Source organism: Mustela nigripes, chromosome 14, assembly GCF_022355385.1.
Source record: "Mustela nigripes isolate SB6536 chromosome 14, MUSNIG.SB6536, whole genome shotgun sequence".
Lineage (NCBI taxonomy): Eukaryota > Metazoa > Chordata > Mammalia > Carnivora > Mustelidae > Mustela > Mustela nigripes.
Window position 1 is genome coordinate 83111091 of NC_081570.1, and position 19749 is coordinate 83130839.

The 19749-nt window shown below is 35.1% G+C and overlaps 1 protein-coding gene across 4 annotated transcripts in view; it reads right to left on the minus strand.

Moving 5' to 3' along the window:
- DPYD (dihydropyrimidine dehydrogenase) overlaps positions 1 to 19749 on the minus strand; it is an 833094-nt gene that overhangs the window by 460932 nt on the left and 352413 nt on the right. For all 4 annotated transcript variants that reach the window (XM_059375481.1, XM_059375484.1, XM_059375483.1 and 1 more), the window contains 2 exons: positions 10013 to 10120; positions 7809 to 7978 (listed from right to left, as the gene is read on the minus strand). In XM_059375481.1, coding sequence (XP_059231464.1) covers positions 7809 to 7978; positions 10013 to 10120 — 278 coding nt within the window. The remainder of the gene's footprint in view (positions 1 to 7808; positions 7979 to 10012; positions 10121 to 19749) is intronic.

Consider the following 19749-nt stretch of genomic DNA (forward strand, 5'->3'; position numbering starts at 1 on the left):
CCAAGAAGAGTCTATTTTTAAATATTACTCATAATTGACAAAATTTTCTTAAATCTGACTAACTCTTACATTTCTCATCTTGGACCTTCCTGCAGTCAAGCATTCCTGGGTGCTATCAGAGTATCTCACAAAATTTTCTTCTGCATAACTTTTCAGGATCTTTCTTCAATCTTGAAATCCCTCTTTATATAAATCTGTTCAAACAAGGATGCTCTCTTATTTCTAATCCTGAGTTTATTTATATCTATAGATGTTTATTAATTTTTTACCTTTTATATTATTGGTTATAGTTTTTTTCTTTCTTTTCTAAAAATTCTGTAGCTATCTTTTAAAACACTGAAGACCAGGAATGATGATTTTTATTCAATCTACTTTTAATGTTAGGTTAATATTGTAACATGGTATATTTTAAAACTTGGAAAATAATTACTTATTTAAAAGTTAACAGTAGTAATTTTGAGGTGTATGTATATATGTATAAATTATAAATTTTGAGTTTTTCATTTTCATGTAAAGTCTTCCTATAGGCTTTCAATGCCCAGAAAATACTATTCCACACAATTCACTGATTTGATGCTTTGGATCAAACATCATTCTATACTTTGAATCAGATATAAGTTGAATGAACCAATCCATCTGAAGGAGTTGCATTCTAATATGTGAGGTGAGTATAAAGTAATAACTTTCCTATGTGACAAGTGCTACTATACAGGAAGCATAAAGAGCTATAAGATCTCACAGGAGGGAGACTAAGGAAGCTGTTGAAGAAAAAAATGACATTTGGAGCAGGCCTTGAAGGATGAGTTCACCTTTTTAAAAGAAAAAGATATGATTAAATGATTTAAATGATTTAAAAATAGTATTTATTTGTTTTTATATTAATTCATGTATGTTTTCTTTTTATCTCTTGGATTTTGTGCCTGACCAACATGCATATTTTTAAAGTTATGCATTTTATAACTATTTTATAGTTACTTTTTAATATTTTCAATGTATAAGACAAGAAAAGAAGACATTGAAAAACTGAGGACTATTACTAATGGAAGAAGGCCCTCTAGCTTTCACATAAACTTTAATAAAGTAATAACACATTGCCATGTAATAAAGCCTGATAGTGACTTAATAACAACATAAATGTTCACTGATAATGAATTTATGTTTACATATGTATCTGCACACATCTAGATGCATATAAATACATACATATATACATATGGATCATAAATGATTATTAAACCTTTTTAAAAGAGATGTAGTTTTCAGCTCTATAGCTATTCCTTGTCAACATAATGTAGTTACCAAATTTTGTGTAAATTTTATTTATTCATTTGACAGAGAGAGAGAGAGAGAGAGCGTGCGCACGCACGCACACGCAGGGGAGGGGCACAGGGAAAAGCAGATGTCCCCCTGAGTAGGGAGCCTGACACGGGACTCGATTCTAGGGCCCTGAGACCATGACCTCAGCTGAAGACAGATGCTTAACCATCTGAGCCACCCAGGCACCTCCCTCCTCTAGGAATTATTGAAAACAGTTAAGCCTTTAAAGTGTATAATCTTGGATGAGCATGGGCTTTTGTTGGCTCCTGCACTATTTATAGGTTTGTTTGTTTGTTTGTTTGTTTTGGGTCCTACTCACCACCTGAATTACTGCATTCAGGGTAGAATTCTGACAACTTCAGCTGTCAGTTTCTTTGATATCATGTCTTGAATGCAGCAGATTTTACCTACCAATAGACTAGGGATACATTAACTGCAACTTGCTTCAAGAGTAGTATTTCTAGATAGGGTCAAGTTTTTCGGTACAGAGTTGCTGTTATTCTCTGAGGAGACATAGACCTCCTGTCCAGATTCCACATAATTCACATATCTTTCTCTCAGTGTTCAAAATATAGAATTTGGGGCATATAAAAAGCTTTCAGAACCATAAAATTACAGCAGTAATTTTATAGATGGGCATTCTCAGATTAGGGTTTATAACTTAGAACCAACTTCTCAAACAATGTTTAGTTAAAAGCTTTTCAACTGTTCCATTTTACTTTCTCATATGACACTGAATTTTCATACTTTTCAAAAATGGAAACACGCTTAGATCCATGGAACATCATTCCCATGCCATCATTAAAGTATTCACTATATATTTAATATCTTAGTACCAGGGGAGCCCCTAGCTGCCACCAATTTACTGTAGGCTGAGGGCAATTGTGTGTGTTTATTTATTTGTTTATGTGCAGGTATCTTCATATTGCCAATCATGCTAACAGATTCTGATTACTTTCTGTGAAGAATACCAACTTAAATGATGTGCAGGTGCCAAATTTTTGAAGAGCTCCTATAAGCATCAACCTTAGTAAGTAAAATTAAATGTGTCAGCATATAGAGGTTATTTTCTAAAAACAGTCCCAGGTTCATATTTCTTATAATTAAATAAAAACTAGAAAGTATTACTTACTGGTAAGAAAATCAATGTTTAGACAGCAAGATGTAGGTAATGAAAGTATCAATGAATGTAGTAGCTCAAAGATCATTTGTTTGCTTGTTTTTCAGATTTTATTTATTTGAGAGAGAGAAAGCGAGAGAGAGAGAGAGAGAGCACATGAGCAGGGAGGGCAGAGGGAGAGGGAGAAGCCGACTCTCCACTGAGCAGGGAGCCCAACCAGGGCCTCGATCCCAGGACCCTGGCATCATGACCTGAGCTGAAGGCAGACGCTTAACCGGGTGCCACCCAGGCACCCCCTTAAAAAATCATTTGATATAAATGTCTGAGAGGAGGCCTACAGATTGACCACACAGAGACCTATTATGGGGTATGCTATACGGTATCAGAAGGAATCAACAAAAAGGCACATTCTTTCACATGAAAATCTATTATTTCAAAGAAAGAAAAGAAGATGTATTATTTCAGCATTGCAGTAACAAAGAAATTTTCGACTAACCGAACTAGGCAATCTGATGCTGTTATTTTTATTATTAAAATAGTAAAGTAGCATCAAAACAGCTGACCCTCTGTATAGCTCAAATATGGGGAAACAGACACATCAAAGGTAAATCAGTTAATATTTTGGCAAATGAATAGGGGGAAGCCAAAGGGCACTGGAGAGTGCTCTAGAGAGCCCATTTAAACCACGGCAGAATTAAAGATCGATCATATTTTTGCTAATATTGGGAAATTAAATACATGAACAACAGATTCTTAAAGTTTGTGGATGAGATGGTACTGTTAAAATAATTTTGTACCATATTCTTCTCAGTAATAAATAATAGGAACTACAAAGTCCTTCCCCAACCTTATCTTTTAAATTTATCTACTCAAGCAGGTCTGTTGAGTCCTGACCTTCACGCCTCCTTTTAGGGATTCCCGACTGCCTAAAGCATTCTTGCAGTTCTATCTGATCTGTCAACAGCTTTTAATACCAGCATTTTGGGGGATTCTGTTATCCTGTGAAATTTAATCTCACCTATTTAAGCTTGCAGAAAGTACTGGAGGGAATTATTAACAGATTTCCCCTCATCTTCTTAGAGGCTAGTGCTGAGTGATTGGCTGGTTTCCCTGAGGACCCGCAGCTGAGAAGCACTAGTTTGTCAGTAGCATCCTATTTAGCATGTGTGTGAGGCCACCAGGGAGACTGAAAGACATTTGGAATCAGAATTACATCAATATGCTGATGATGCCTCAATATCTTCGTTTCATCAAACCTGTATCCCGTAGCATTAATGCTTTCTTAACTAAGATGGAAAGTGCCCCCGAACAGCACACTGCTTACAGCTCTAATTAGACAGCTGGAAACGACACTGATGATATGTAAGAGCAGTGGATCAGCAGTCTTGGCATCACCAGGAAACCTGTTAAAAATGCAAATTCTCGGGCCCCTCCCAGACCTACTGAGTCAGAAACTCTGGGACCAAGGCCCAGCAAGCTGTGTTTAACAAGCCCTCCAGGTGATTCTGATGCATACTAAAGTTTGAGAACATCTGCATTGGAAGAATGGGATGTGGGTGTCACTGCTGAATCTATTGGGCGCTGCCTCCAAGTTAAGCAGATTAAAGCACTTCCATATCCAATCACACTGTGCTTGGTTACTAACCACATGATGTTAAATGTAACTGGCTTTTATAATAATTCATATTTGCCACAAAAAGCTGAGAGAACTTTATACCATTCTGCATTCCCCATCCTCTAAAACCATCTGAGAATTAGACCGAAGCTTTGCATATAGGCACACTGACATGCTTAACAGTGAGGACCTTAACCAACAAAGAAAAATCACATTATTCCCAAATTCCATCCAAGAGCCTAAACCCATTAAACAACACACATATGTGAGAAAAACCCTAAACATACATTTTTGTCATTCTTCATTGACTTTAAAGAAACCAACCGTAGTTATAGTATGAGTGTATTGGGAGCAGAAAGCATGGGAGGAATAGGAGAAAGACAAAGAAACTGGGCACAACGTTAAATTTTTCATGTTGGTTATAATTTTTTTCTATAGTATATTCTCCCCAAATCCTGTCTTGAAGTATTGAACTTCCTCCTGACAGGTTCATAACTTAGCATTGCCATGTCATGGGCCCTCTTCTGATGTACCAAAACCAAGTAACAGACATGAGGCATTAATACCAGAACCTCTGGTAATTCTGAACGCTCTGAATTCTAAAAAGAGCACAGGCACTGGTCAAAAACCCAGCTCTAAAATCTATGCATATTCTGATAATGCATTACATATTATTTCTTCTCTCATGCTGAGGAATTTTGCCTAAAATAACCAAATGAACTTTCAAAAGCCTATTATTCTAATGCTGGTCTAACCTGGAAAGTATTAGTTGTTTTTGTTTTTGTTTTTGTTTTAAGATTTTATTAGGGACTCCTGGGTGGCTCAGTTAGTTAAGTTGCTGCTTTCTGCTCAGGTCATGACCCCAGGGTCCTGGGATCGAGTCCTACATCAGGCTCCTTGCTCAATAGGGAGCCTGCTTCTCTCTCCACCTTGGCCTGCCACCCTGCCTGCTTGTGTGCTCTCTCTCACACACAAATAAATAAATAAAAATCTTAAAAAAAAAAAAAAAGATTTTATCAGTTTATTCTGGGGGGAGGAGGAGAGGTAAGGAGAAAGGGGAAGAGGTGAAAAGAGAATCTCAAGCAGACTCCCTGCTGAGTGCAGAGCCCCTTACTGGGCTCTATTTCACAACCCTGATCCTGACCTGAGCCAAAATAAAGAGCCCGGCCCTCAACCAACTGAGTCACTCAGGCACCCCAAAAGTATTAGCTCTCTTAATGTCAGAGGCCCTGATGCCAATTCCCTCCAAAAAACATTCATTTCACAATTCTTTGCTAAACACTTTATATGTGGCCCCACTGTGCTAGGCTGGGGGAAGAAACAAAGGAACCAAGAGAGCTGACCATGGCCCCTGTTCTTATGGACCTCACAGTCAAGTAGTTTGAAGATCATATAAAAAATTTGGTTCCCTGTAAGCCAATTATAAACATCCATTTGTTTTCATGGTTTTAATTAGGCCCCAGATCCACCTTAGTTCTACTAAGCTGTACTGCAATTGGGTGACCTGTTGTTCCACAGACCCAGTGTTTTTCAACAATTTGCAAACCATGGCTCAGTCCAGTGAACTCTGGCCTTAGGGCCAGCCGTGACGGGACTCTGACTCTGATCTTTGCATTTTGTAAGCCAGTCCACTGACTAATGGCCTACTCTTCCAGTTAGCCCCAGACAGCCTCCCTTCTTCTGACCAAAACCTCGTTAGTCAGCTTTCAACAGAGCAGTCCTTTTAAAAATGAATTCAGATCTTGGTGCTTCTCTGCTCATAACAGTCCAGTGGCATCCTCTCTCACACAAAAAAGCTAAATGCCTACAAGACCTCACCTAGTGTGCCACAAACTGTCCTCTCTTACACTGTTCCAGTCATACTGACTTATGTTTTTTATATTCCCAGACATTTAACAGCCTTCTTTAATTGCCTTGCCTGGAACGTTTGGCCCCGATCTCTACATTTCCTCACTTCTTCATTTGTCTGCCCCAAAGTCACCTTATTAGAGAGGCCTTCCTGGGCTATCTCATTTACAAGGGCAAATCCTTACTACTTCTTCTACCATACCCTCATCCCAAATACACATGCCTTATACTTCTACCTTCATTAACTTTTCTCCATAGCACTAATAACCTTTCAATACACTATTTATGTGATAGTTAGTTTGACCAACAAGTGTCTTCCCTCAGTAAGTACAAGCTGTATTAAAATTGTATTAAAATTGCCAAGACAATGGCTGATACATAATGTATGCTCAATATGTATAGGTTGATTAAATCAATAAATAAGTAACAAACGTCTACCTCTACCCTCACAAGTAATTACCTGGTCTCATTTTGTGTCTGTGTTCTACTGAGGGTGGAAGAAACAGTCATCACTCATTTCCAGTTACCACTGTTAATGGAAGATGACTATAAGATAAAGTATAAAGTAACTTGCCATTTCCATCTGGGGACATCTTCCCTTCCAACTCTCAAGGTGCAGCTTTTATAATGAAAACTTTTTGATTTTGGAATCAGAAGAACAAGATTTAAAATATTTAGTTCAAAACAAATGTGCCAACTTTCTATTCTTTGCTGAGGCTCTGTGATATGCATGGAGATATACAGGTGAATAAAATTAGCTATTGTCCTCCTTTTATCTTAGGAAAGTCATTTAATTCCAGGATGGATGTTTTCTTTTTATTTGCAACATAATGAAATTATACTAACTGATACTATAGATTTCACTCTAGAAAAAAACCTCCCCAGATGGTATGACCACGCCCACCTTGGATTTTGGGAAAAAAAGTCTGAATGGGTATAATAGATAAAAGAAAACCCAGAGAATAAAGTTGACATCTGAAACGCAGCCATGAACCAGTGGTGACTCTAATATTTTAGTGAGATTAATCTGTAATGTGGTTAATCTACATGTGACAAATTACCTACTGACTATAGTTCTAATTCTTACCTGGTATCAAGACTCCAAATATATTAAGGCATTCTAAAGCAAATCATATTCATAATACTGATTTGGATAAAATTAGTAATTTGCCTTTCTATAAATATGTTTTGTTCTTGTTCTTAGAACTAATATCCTTCATAAGACATTATCTTCCTCTAATAGCATTAAAATTTGAGAAGTCCATGGTACAAGTATCCAGTGGATGCCTCACCAAAGATTCATCACCAGTCACTTGAAAGAATGAAATCATTTTAAATCTGTCATTTTTAGTAAGTTAACTCATTATTAATTCTAAATAATGCTTACATGAGGCTCTTAAAAAAATAATAAATGGCAATCTCTTTGTTCTATTGGTTTCACCACAGAATGAACTGACTTAAAGTATAACCCAGGCATATAACTTTGAATGTAGCTTGTAAACATGACTTATAGAGATTCCAGTTGTCTCTAATTACCACATTCTCCCAATATCCTACATTTTGTGATGAATCCCTATTGTTCAGAAATGATGACTTAGCACATTCCACTGTTACTAGTTAAATACAATACATTTCAAAGATACTAACGCTAAGAAAAAGAAGCACTTAATATTGACAAAGATAAATTTCTCATTTTATCCAATAAAGTATTATAAAATAACGTTTTTACTTTGAATGTCTGAGTTGGGGGGGGGAAAAAAACCATGGGTCGCCCAGAAATTTTTTAAATTTGCATTTCATAATTTCAAGAACATTCTGATGACTGAGCTAGGAGACTGCACATCAACAGTTTCATGTCCTAAAATCTGTTGCATTACAACTCCCTATTTTCTGATGATTCCATTTTACCTCCTCGGGGACAGCTCTTATATTAACAAAGCCTTTTCTGAAGACGATGGACACGCGGCGGGCTCCACAACATAAAGCGGATGTCGCACAGTCGAAAGCAGTGTCTCCAGCTCCGAGTACAATCACAACTCCCCGTATCGATGGCAATGGAGAGTGACAGGCGCACATTCCTGAATGATGAAAGGAAAACCCCATTTTCAAGTAGAGAAACCATTTCTGCATGACAGCTCAAAAGATACTTGTACTCAAAGCAGTGTAAAATTGCATCTTGCGGTTGCTGAGGATGGAGTGTCACTATCAAATTATTCTGCTTCATTGAAAGACAGTTTTATTCCCATTTTAAAAATATGCTCATATATGTAATTTCATAGTACCTTTAACTTCGTTTTTCTTTTAGAAGGATCGCTACAACACATTTTGAAGAGCTTAGGTACTAACAAACTGCAATCAATCAATTAAAACATGCTTTGTCAAAGTCATGTTATGTATTTTTAACTTAGTGTCATTAAATTTCTGTTTGTTAGAATGAAAAAAATGATCTTTATCATCTGGGTTAACATAACTGACAGCATTTCATGAAAATATTTTACTTAGATATTATTTTCTAGGATTTCTAATGTATAGCCTTGCTATATACTATATTTAGGAAATTTTGAAAATTTACACACTGAATAAGTGCTTTCTATGTAACTGAAGAATTTTTAACAAGTATTTTCTTGAAATAGTTAAAATGAACTTTCTTTCCTTTACAGTTTTTCCCCGGTTTTGTTTGTAAAATAGAGCTATAAAAGAAACAGGACTTTCTACATGTCCATTTCTCAAGGACGTATATATGAAGACTTGATATCCATATGAAGATTCTCGTAAAAAAGTAAGATGCAGGTTTCTGTATGTGTCAGGTATTGCTGTGTTATCTGATTCAGTAAAACTACTGAGAAGATAAATTACTATAAATGAAATGGCACCATGGGCAGCATAGGCCTATAATCTCAATAAGTATAATCATCCTGCTCCGAAGAGTACATTTGGGATTATGTAATTGGCCTTTTGTAATTCTCAAAAAGACATGTACTATGACCTTCTTTAGAAAGGGCTGCAGGTACAGAAGCATCCCCTTCTCCTGGGAGGAGGAAGGTGGACATGGTCTACATGTGCTTAGCTGTAAACTTCTGCAGAATGACCTAATAAAGTTTCTTATCTTTTTAAATTGTAGGATAAAAATGGAAGCTTTTATCTTTTCACATGCAATTAGATGTTAGAATAGCTGAACTTTAAGACTTTAAAAATATATGTCTAAAGGATTTAGATGATCTGGTGTAGAGAATATATTATAGTTTCTTTATTACTAAGACTGACCCTCATCCAACCAAAGCACAGGACTGGTTTAAGCTTCTGGTTGTTCCTCAGGCTGCATGTAGTGATATTACATAGAGACCACATACTAGGGTGTCTATCAGTGTTTTCCTTTAGCTTCATATATCTGCTGTTCAGCAAGAAACTCTTTCTGCCTGCTTAGACACAAATGCTGAAAGATATGTGAAAATGTGTCCTACTTTAAAATTAATATATACATATATATGTATATTTGTGTATATATATTTATATTGTATATATACATATATACATATATATTTACATTATATATACATATAAAATATAAAATAGTTCCTAAACTGAAGTTCCTGCCATTTCTTTTAAGAACATCTCCCAGGTGGGGCGCCTGCATGGCTCAGTTGATTGACCATCTGTCTTGGGTTCAGGTTATGATCCCAGGGTCCTTGATGGAGCCCCATGTCTTCAGGCTCCCTGCTCCACAGGGAGTCTGCTTCTCCCTCTCCCTCTGCTTGCTGCTCTCCTGCTTGTACTCTCCCTCTCTGACAAATAAATAAAATCTTAAAAAAAAAAAAAAAAAGAACATCTTCCAATATTTGTTTAAGACTCTTCCTTTGAAGAAACTTTACATCATGCAGTGTAGACCTCTATATGACAGAATGGAAAAAAATCCTTAAGATGATATTTGATTGGAAGATTAAAACAAATGGATGATCCTGAAAAATGATTACATCATATTTGCTTTAAACTTTATACTGCTGTAGCAAAAATGATTTGAGATTTGAACAGTGTCCCCCTGAGCCTAGATTTAACATAAATTTATAATAAATAAACAACATAGGCAACAGTAGGAATACAAAACAATGTTTTACCTGCTTTACTGCTTTTGGCCACAAGTGGCAAAAAGTCTTTGGATGTGTAAAATCCGTGGTTCTGGGTCAGGTCTTTGAAGATATGATTTTTATTGGGGTCTGGCAAACCTAAGTAATAAAAATTTATAAAATCTCGTTAGCAGAAGAAGGCGGTTTTTCCTACTCTATATTTTTAAAAAGTAGAAAGCTGAGATCATGAAAATAATGTGGTTCTGAGAGGAAAAAAAATCTGTAAGCAAACCAACATAAAAATGTATATAATACATTGTAACAGACCTCAGTGTATACCTTTACTATATAACTAAGCACACACCATAAATCATACATTCAAGTACACATATGGGTATATACAGAAACATGGATACACACAATACACGTACATTTAGTGTTTAAGGGAAAATCAGGTTATATTATTTCCTCATGTCATAAATAAAAAAAATTTCTAGTGTATTAGAGTACTAAATATAAAAAAAAATTACAAATTAAAAACTAAACACAATATGGATATATATGTATCTAGTCCTGAATATGACAGATCATTCGAAGAAAAAAAAAACTTGGAAGAAAAGATGTATTTTAACACAAAAAATCAGCTATTTGATTATTTGGAGCATTATTTTAACAATAAAAGAATGGATAATGAAATAGGGATAATGAAAAATACAAACAGCTTCTAAGCACCAAAACTTTAAATACATTAGTAATTTAGGAACTATAATTTAAAACAATGAAATATTATTTCCTGCCTATTAAAATGTAAAGTAAAAAAATTTAAGAAAATTATACTATATGGCAAGGGTGAAAATGGGACTTCTCATACTCTTTGGTGCAAATACATATTGGTGCTCGATTTCTAGAAAATAGTTCTGAATCTGTACTAAGGGAACACTAAAACATGCAAATAAAGACCTAATGTGCTTAAATAGTCAATGCAAAGAGAGAGAGAGAGAGAGAGAATGAAGGAAAACCAGAATGCCAATAAAATGAGTGAGCTTACTTTGAAAAAGAAAAAGGCAACAGAACACAAGGAAAAAAAAAAAAAAAAAACACACAAGGCAGCCACTAAAATGAATATTTGAAAAATATCGGAATTGAACTGTAGTCAAAATATAGTCTGAAATGAACTAGCAGGATACAAAACTATATAGTTTGACACAAGTTTCATAAAATTTGAATGGTGATCATTTCTGGTGGTAGGACTGTGGATAATGTATTTTTTCATTATTTCTTTATTTTCCAAATTTTCTACAACAAGCATTCATCAACCATATAATTAGGAACTAACTGCCAAAATTTTGAAAAGAAAATGAATAGCAGACTATTTTTTTTTCAAAGTATAAACAAAGCAAATCTGACAGCAATCACCCTACCATAGAAAAGTATAGAATTAACTCATCTCAGATCCATAAACACAGGGGAATATTTATAGTTTAACTTTATTTACTTCCCCAAGCTCTGGGTTATTCTAGAGAGGTAGGATTTCATTTTATTGTAAATGAAAAGCAATGAGTATGTTGGTGGACACCTAGAGTAATAAGGATGGCCTAAGAATGACTTTCTTAAGTATGATAAGGTAGGTACCCTATCTCATCTGAAAGCTGAAGGGGTCTGTGGATTGAGTGAGTGTATAACCAGCAACAGACTGCTTTGATCCTTCAACTTAATTCAAACATTTTTCTTCCCTGTCCAGCATTGCTTCCTCCCAAGGATTTGCCCTTTGCTCATAGATTATTAGTTTAAGATCACTTGTCATTAAAATTATTTTATTTATCTAGGAAGGTAGGCAAGTCATTTGATTTACTTTGCTTTGGTGGCTTTTTTTTTTTTTTTTTAAAGCTTTTCTTAAATTCCAGTTAGTTAACATACCATGCTTTGGCTTCTTTGTAAATGAAATAAGACTGTTTCCTCATTTTCTGACACAAAGGATTACTCCTTGGGTATATTTATAACATGGAAACTATTACATAAATGTGTGGTTATTTATATAATTCTTTTAGAAAGACTAGGATAGGGAATGGTTACGGTTACATAAAAATAGTGGAGTATGTACTTGAAGACTCTAATAACAAAACAATTTTTCTTGAAAGCTTTAAAAGATGACTATAGTTTTAGGCACATCTGATTAGTCTAACCAATACACACACACACACACCATTTTGAAATTTAAATAAGGACCCTGTCTCCCCTCTTACATATGTTACTATATTATAGAGATAGCATATGTTCTATAGCACTTCATTTTCCTGTAAACACACACACACACACACACACACACACACAAGAAAAACAACATGGAGTGCTGTGCAATTTCAAGGAGATATGGCAAACAAAAATCTTTAAAAAAGATCAAAAACAAAGCACAGAGAATGTATGTGGCAGATAAAAGTTCTGCATTTACTGTCAATAGAGTCTAATATCCTCCCTTTACTAACTAACTCTTAGTCTGAGCTTTTTTCAATACTTGCCATGATTAAGACACAGAGAGAAATTTACATCGTGATTATTTTCTATAGACCTATTGCTAAAACAACATTTCTAAAGAAATGCAAGGCATTTTTATTGAATATACCACTGGATCCACAGGGAAGACTTTTCCTATCCTGCAAGGATTATTTCACAAGAAAAAAGGTTTGGTAAAATTTAAATTCACTTTTTCACTTGGATCAAGAGACTGACAAGGACAACTGAATTTCCTGCACTTTTACCCCATTCTGCATTTATCACTCTAATGAATTTAACATTTACTGGATCAGATTCTTTCTGTAAATGTTCAGGAGGGCACCAGTTAGATGTTCTGACTTATGGATAATGGCTTAATGAGAGAAACAATGAGCCAGAAATGGGGCAGGATCCATGTGTTATTCATTCTTGCAGCCTCTTTAGCCACACCCCAGGGCACAAATCCTTTTAAGGTCCCAAGGTCCAGGGAAGTCTTCTCCCTAACCTGGGTGGCAGGTCATCCCTTATGACCTAGGGCAATGCATCTGAAGCCCTCCTCACAGAATGTTTGGTAGTCTGGCCCAGCTGCAAAAGTGCCCTAGAGTCTACTAACCATGATGCTGTGGGGTGATTCAGAGCAGGACCTTTATCATTAGCCAGACTCTGGGGTGAGGTCTTCCTCTCTCATTTACCATCTCTGTGATCTTTTGGGAGTGCCAGTAATTGCATGTATTTAGCTAGACTATCAGATGTTCTGGTCAAGGACTAATCTACATATTGCTATGAAGGCATTTTATAAATATGGTTAACATCTATAATCAGTTGACTTTAAGTAAAGGAGACTGTCTTGATCATGTGGGTAGGCCTCATCCAACCAGTGGAAAGGCCTTAAGAATAAAACTGAAGTTTCCCAGAGGAAGAAGAAATATTGCCTGCTGGCCCAGCCCACAGATTTCAAATTTGTCAATTTCCACAATTACATAAGCCAACTCCTTGAAATAAATTCTATAATATGATATATCTGTATCTATAGATCTCCTAATAATTCCGCTAAGGACAACAATTACACACCTCTCACTAATGTGAGATTTAAAGGAATTTATCTACGTATTTATCCATCCATCTATCCATCCAACCAACCATCTATATTAAGCATTGAGACTTAAAACATAATGAATGCTCATTAAACATTAACTATTAATATTAAGATAGATTTATTTATTCTGTAGTTTATCAATTCTCCCAAATTTCACATCTTATGGCAAGGAAAGAATAGAGTTTAAATTTATTAAACCTTAGCAAATTTAAACAAAGTGCTACAAAAAAAGAAAAATGAAGCAATCTTAAGTGAAATATGAGAGATAATGAAACTTGCAAATACCCATCTATCAAAGGAAGATTTCCGTGAGAGTAGGTGGCATATTAATAAATAAGGTATGTGTCTCTATCAGAATGATTTCAAAATGACACTGAAATGACTTTTTAATTCACCTTTCAGTGGGAAGAAGGAGGTTTATGAATAAAGAAGAATTGACAAAGATTTGACAAACAAAACAGCTCAGCTTAGTAGAGGTACACTGTTCTCTTGTCTTTCAAGAAGGCCAGAGAGTTTCTTTGTTCCTCTAGAATAGTTATTGAAGTTTTCGATGTTTTAGCATATATTTATTAAAAGGAACACCACCTTAAGAACTATTGCGAAATGAAAAATTTCAGCTTCTACTAAAATAAATAAATAAAATTCTGCTTATATCACAGAAAGTATAATTTACCATATATTATTTTTTTTAGATTTAGATTATTTACATTTAGATTTTAGATTTAGATTATTTAGATTATAGTCACTGTTCTAGATGCCTGGCATATAGATGGTTTTTACATATTAACTCATTTAATTCTCAAAACAATCCTGTGAAACAAAGAACATTATTTTCTGCATTTTAGATATGAAGAAACTGAGACACATAGAGCTTAAGTAACTTTGCAAACAGTCAGAGAACAAGTAAGTAGCAGTACCAATTTCTAATCTGGACATTTTGGTTATAAAGTCTATGCATTAACTTCAAAATGCTGCCTTTTTTAATATACAATGTCATCATTGAGCCCTGTCATAATGTGATGTTACTTAACAAGTGATACCTAAATCACTTAACAGATATGCATTAAATGCTTCACTGTAAGGCCAAAGGTACGCACACAACAGAGAATGTGTCTGTGGCCAGGTTCCAATCCAGTGATAGAGAAAAGACAGGTTGCTTCTCTAGGCTGTATCTTTGTTTTGTGATTATTTTCTCTAGTACAATTCGTTTTTGAATTGTTTTCCTTCTTAACTGTATTCCTCTTGGGTATCTGCTAGTTATTTTTCAATATTTGATAGTCTTTGAAATATGTATCTCTGCTGTGTTTCCAAAGCACCTCTCTCTGGAACAACTACAGAATACATAAGAGCAGTGTAATAATAAATTTTTGTGTTCATATTAAGTTCTGCACAACTTCAGTTAACATTAATAGGATATTAAATACTCTGTTTCATGTTATCATCGAGTAAGTAATAGAAGAGAACTAAGCTTTTAAGGCTGGGTTCTCACAGGTATGGCAGGACATGTTTAAGAATTCCCCAGATTTTATAATATCCGCCTGTGTTACTTCACTGGCTCGCTTATTTGGTGTTAATTGAAGGGAGCAAGCATTCATGTGATGCCTCTTATTCTTGATGACATCCATTTGAATGACAGCTAAGCTGTCGTGGGAAAGACAGTGACCAGATGCCTCATGAATCCCACAGACATAGAAGACAGAACACTGAGAGACTGCCCCAAGTTCCTGGCAAAGGAATGTGGCTTACAGAAACAGGATTATAGAAATGGGTCGAGAGCATACCAAATTCTCTACAGGTTTGTCAATTCTTGTTATTCCATACTAGTGCTCTGTCGGTAAGAAGATGTTAGCAGACAAAATACCACTGATTATGTCACTATTCACCAGTGGCTGAAAATAGCAAAATGTGTCTGATGGCAAATATCCTAAGTTTTTCGCTTTTCCAAAGTGCTTTTGTATCTGAGATTTCACTTTCTTCTCACAGAAGGAAACATGTTGTGTGCTCGCAGTCCTCATTTCCTAAGCCTCCTCTGGGGAATGGCGCTGCATGAGGAAGAACACTAAAATGTGCAGATTACACATGGATTCATTAAAAAAAAACTCTCACTGAGGGACACCAAGCTATCCACCACAGCGATCCATCCATGTCTTTGTAAGAGAAATGTCCCTCTGTAAGCACTGCTTTTCTTTATTTCTGTTTATTAAACCTTTAAAAAAAATCTTAATGCCAATTGACTTATTTCTATCATTACTGGTATAGAGAGTATGTGAATAAGAGCAAAACCTCTAAAGTCAGACTTCCTGCATTAAAATTCCAGTTTTAGCACTTACTAGCTACTATGACCTTGGGCCAGTAAATTACTCTTTCTGGGCAGCAGCAGCCTCATCATAGTATTGTTAGGAGAATAAAATGAATACAAATGTGAAGCTCTTTGCAGAGATGTGAAATGGTTCCTTTTATTTGCATCTTCTCCCTAAAAAAAGCTTTTGTTTTTATATAATAAAGTGATACACTTGTACAGACATAAATTAAAGGTTCACCTAATCCATGATATGCACAATTAATATTACTATGCATTTAAGTGGTCGGTGTTAGGCAGATTGGTATCAGAGTCCATAAAACTTAGCAACCTTGGCTAGAATAAAAGACAGTAGCCAAACCAGGGTATTCTGACCTCATTCATTGTATAGACTACAATGGACCAGGAAATTAGCAAGATTAAGACCCTCTCATGTTTAATTTGGCATTCAAATGGGAGCAGTTAGAGTAACATCAAGCCTCCAAGAGCACTGCCATAGGAGTCTGAAGAATTGGGTTCTAGTTTCATTACTTCCCCTTTCTAGCTATATTTGGATATAATTACTTAATATGATGGCTCTCAAATTCCTTGATTTTAGAATGAAAATGACCCTACTGATGTATAGATTTCTTCTCAAAATTAGGTAGAAAAATGTACATAAAAGCACTCTGGTAAATCTAAAACACCATTGAAATCTTAGTCATTCTTACTGTCTGAGGCAAAGTATAAAAACCATGGAAAATAAAGACTCATGGGGTAAAAAGATTCACAGTAAATACTTCCAAAAATAGAAGCTATTGCAATTAATCACAAAAAAGACACTTAAATGGCTACATGTAAGACATGTGAATGTGGGAATAAAATGATAAGTACATGTATTTATGGATATACATTTGTATCTGGATGAGTCTATACTTATTAGAAAAGGTAAACTAGACTTATATCAAGCCCAAAGTGCTGGGATTATACCATGGAAGTCAAACATTCCTTTCAAGGACCCAAGTAATCCAGAATTCCACAATGGATTATAAAGTTTTTCATCTGCACTTAAAGATCACTTACATGACTCGAAGGATTTCTATATTTCCCAGAGACAACAGTGCCATATGGGTTATCACTCTAGGATCTATATATTGACTAGAAAGAGAACAGATCAATGATGGCCCATTGTGCTTCCTTCCTCAATAAAACTCCCCATCTTTTCCCCAATGCCCCACTGTAAATACATTTAGTTCAGACTGAATTCAGAAAGAATGGAGTGATTCAATATAACACATATGAAATCAGATCACCATGCATCACAATAGTGTTCATTTCATTGATTTTTCAAATCCCCATTAAACATCTGTTTCATGTAACTGCTGTCTAGTTTCTTTCTCAATGTGACCACATGCCTTAATCATGTGTATCACACAATTGGTTAGCACTTAACAAGGTGAAGACTTTAAAAAAAATGCTATGAATGAAGTCACCATCTCAAATCATATTTTTTCCCATTATATAAGTTATTTTTCTATACAGACACATGTAACAGACAATGAAATCCAGAATCAAGAGAAGTACTGAGCACTCATACAATTTTGAAAATCTGACGCTGGATTATGGTCTTTTTTGTATTTACGTTCAAAACAGTAAATTTCAAAAAGCACTGGAGAAGAGAATGAAAGAACCAAAGATGATACTTCCTACTATGCTATTGTGGACATACTTCAGTTGGTTTTTATGATTTCACGTGGAAGACATGTACAAGTTCTATCACACCAATGAGATCAATAAATACAACTTTGTGTTAGAACTGAATATTAGGCTCCAACTCAGAGTAGTATTTATGGGTGAAAAACAACATAAATATATTAAGAAAGCAATGTGTTCACAAGTGCAAAACATATGAAATAAGCCAATTTTAAGTAGTTAAAATTTTTCTACAGAACTTTTTAACCTGTCATAAAATGTTCAGCAATTTCATATAACAAAATGTGATTATGGTTCACTGTGCATTTTGGTCTCATATTTTTTGTTCTCTTTATATATTTGGAATAAAATAGAGAAGAGAGACTATTTTAATTGATAAAATAATGCCGAAGAATTCAAAAATGGACAAAATATCCTTCAATGTGTTTTACTTTCCTGACAAATATAATTCCCTATACTCAGGATCCATCTTAACTACTGTTCTTTTTATATAAAGGGACCTATGAAACAACCAAACCAATAAAATATTGGACCAAAAAAAAAAAAAAAACCAAGATTAAGTATTTTTCTTTATACTTCTGTGATATCCCAGTTGTCTTATAATTAGTAGAAATTATTTTAGTAATTAAAATTTAATTTTAATACAAACAAGATCTCCCTAAAAACTCTCTTCTACTTCCCTATGACCCTGCCATTGCACTACTGGGTATTTATCCCAAAGATACAGATGTAGTGAAAAGAAGGGCCATCTGGACCCCAATGTTTATAGCAGCAATGACCATGGTAACCAAACTGTGGAAAGTACCCAGATGCCCCTCAACGGACGAATGGATAAGGAAGATGTGGTCCATATACACTATGGAGTATTATGCCTCCATCAGAAAGGACGAATACCCAACTTTTGTAGCAACATGGACAGGACTGGAAGAGATTATGCTGAGTGAAATAAGTCAAGCAGAGAGAGAGTCAATTATCATATGGTTTCACTTATTTGTGGAGCATAACAAATAGCATGGAGGACATGGGGAGATAGAGAGGAGAAGGGAGTTGGGGTAAATTGGAAGGGGAGGTGAACCATGAGAGACTATGGACTCTGAAAAACAATCTGAGGGTTTTGAAGGAGGTGGGGGTTGGGAGACTGGGGGAACCAGGCGGTGGGTATTAGAGAAGGCACGGATTGCATGGAGCACTGGGTGTGGTGCAAAAACAATGAATACTGTTACGCTGAAAAGAAATAAAAACCTCTCTTCTAGAGAAGATATATTAATGTAATTTCCTATTTCTGTCACAAAATTCTACCTATCACTTTGATTTCTGGTATTATTTATTAAAGTGTGCTTTATCTCTTGGGCCTCTCTTTATTTCCTTCCCTTCTCTTTTCTCCATTTCTCACTCTCATTTGGCTCTTGCTATAAAACAATTTCCTTAAATTTTAATCTTCACATCATGAAGTAAGAGTAAGCAAAAAACCAACCAAACAAACAAACAAAAAAAAAAACAAAACTCAAACAATATGCCTCAGGCAAAGGTTTTTTCCTTAATGATTGGAATTCTTAGATGTGTTAAGAAATTACTATTTAGGACTATGTAAGTATACTATATTCCAAAGCAAAGAAATCATTAATAATAAAATACTAAAAAGGAACAGTTATATTACAAAATAAATCTACCAGGCTTACAAAGAAAACAAATTTGCAACAGCCACCTGCTGTGGAGATGAGGCAGTAATCTCAACAGCAGGAAATAAAAGGGAAGAGAGGAGAAAAATACAAAAGCACAGACATTAAAAAAGTAATTAAAACACTTATCTCCATCGACATACATAACGAAAAAAACCCTCAACCAACCACCTAAAAACATACTCTATTGAACTGCACAGCAGGAAATAGCATTAAAGCTGCCACCATAAACACACATTCTGTAGAAGGGAGAAGACCCTTTAAAAATGTAATCTCAAAAGTATTACTAATGTGTTAATCACCAGTAAAGGTACAAAACATTCATTGTATTCTGTTAGTTACTTTCTCAAAGGTCTTTATAAAATTGCACTTCTACATTTTTTTTATTCAAATAAATTCTTAAGTACAGGCACCAGTAGCCTCTTTATTTGTAATTGTTCTAGTGAATTTACAACTATATTGTGAGGCCAAGGTATTCTCTATCGAAAACTTTAATAATTTTTAACATAACATGCATTTAGATGATGCAGTT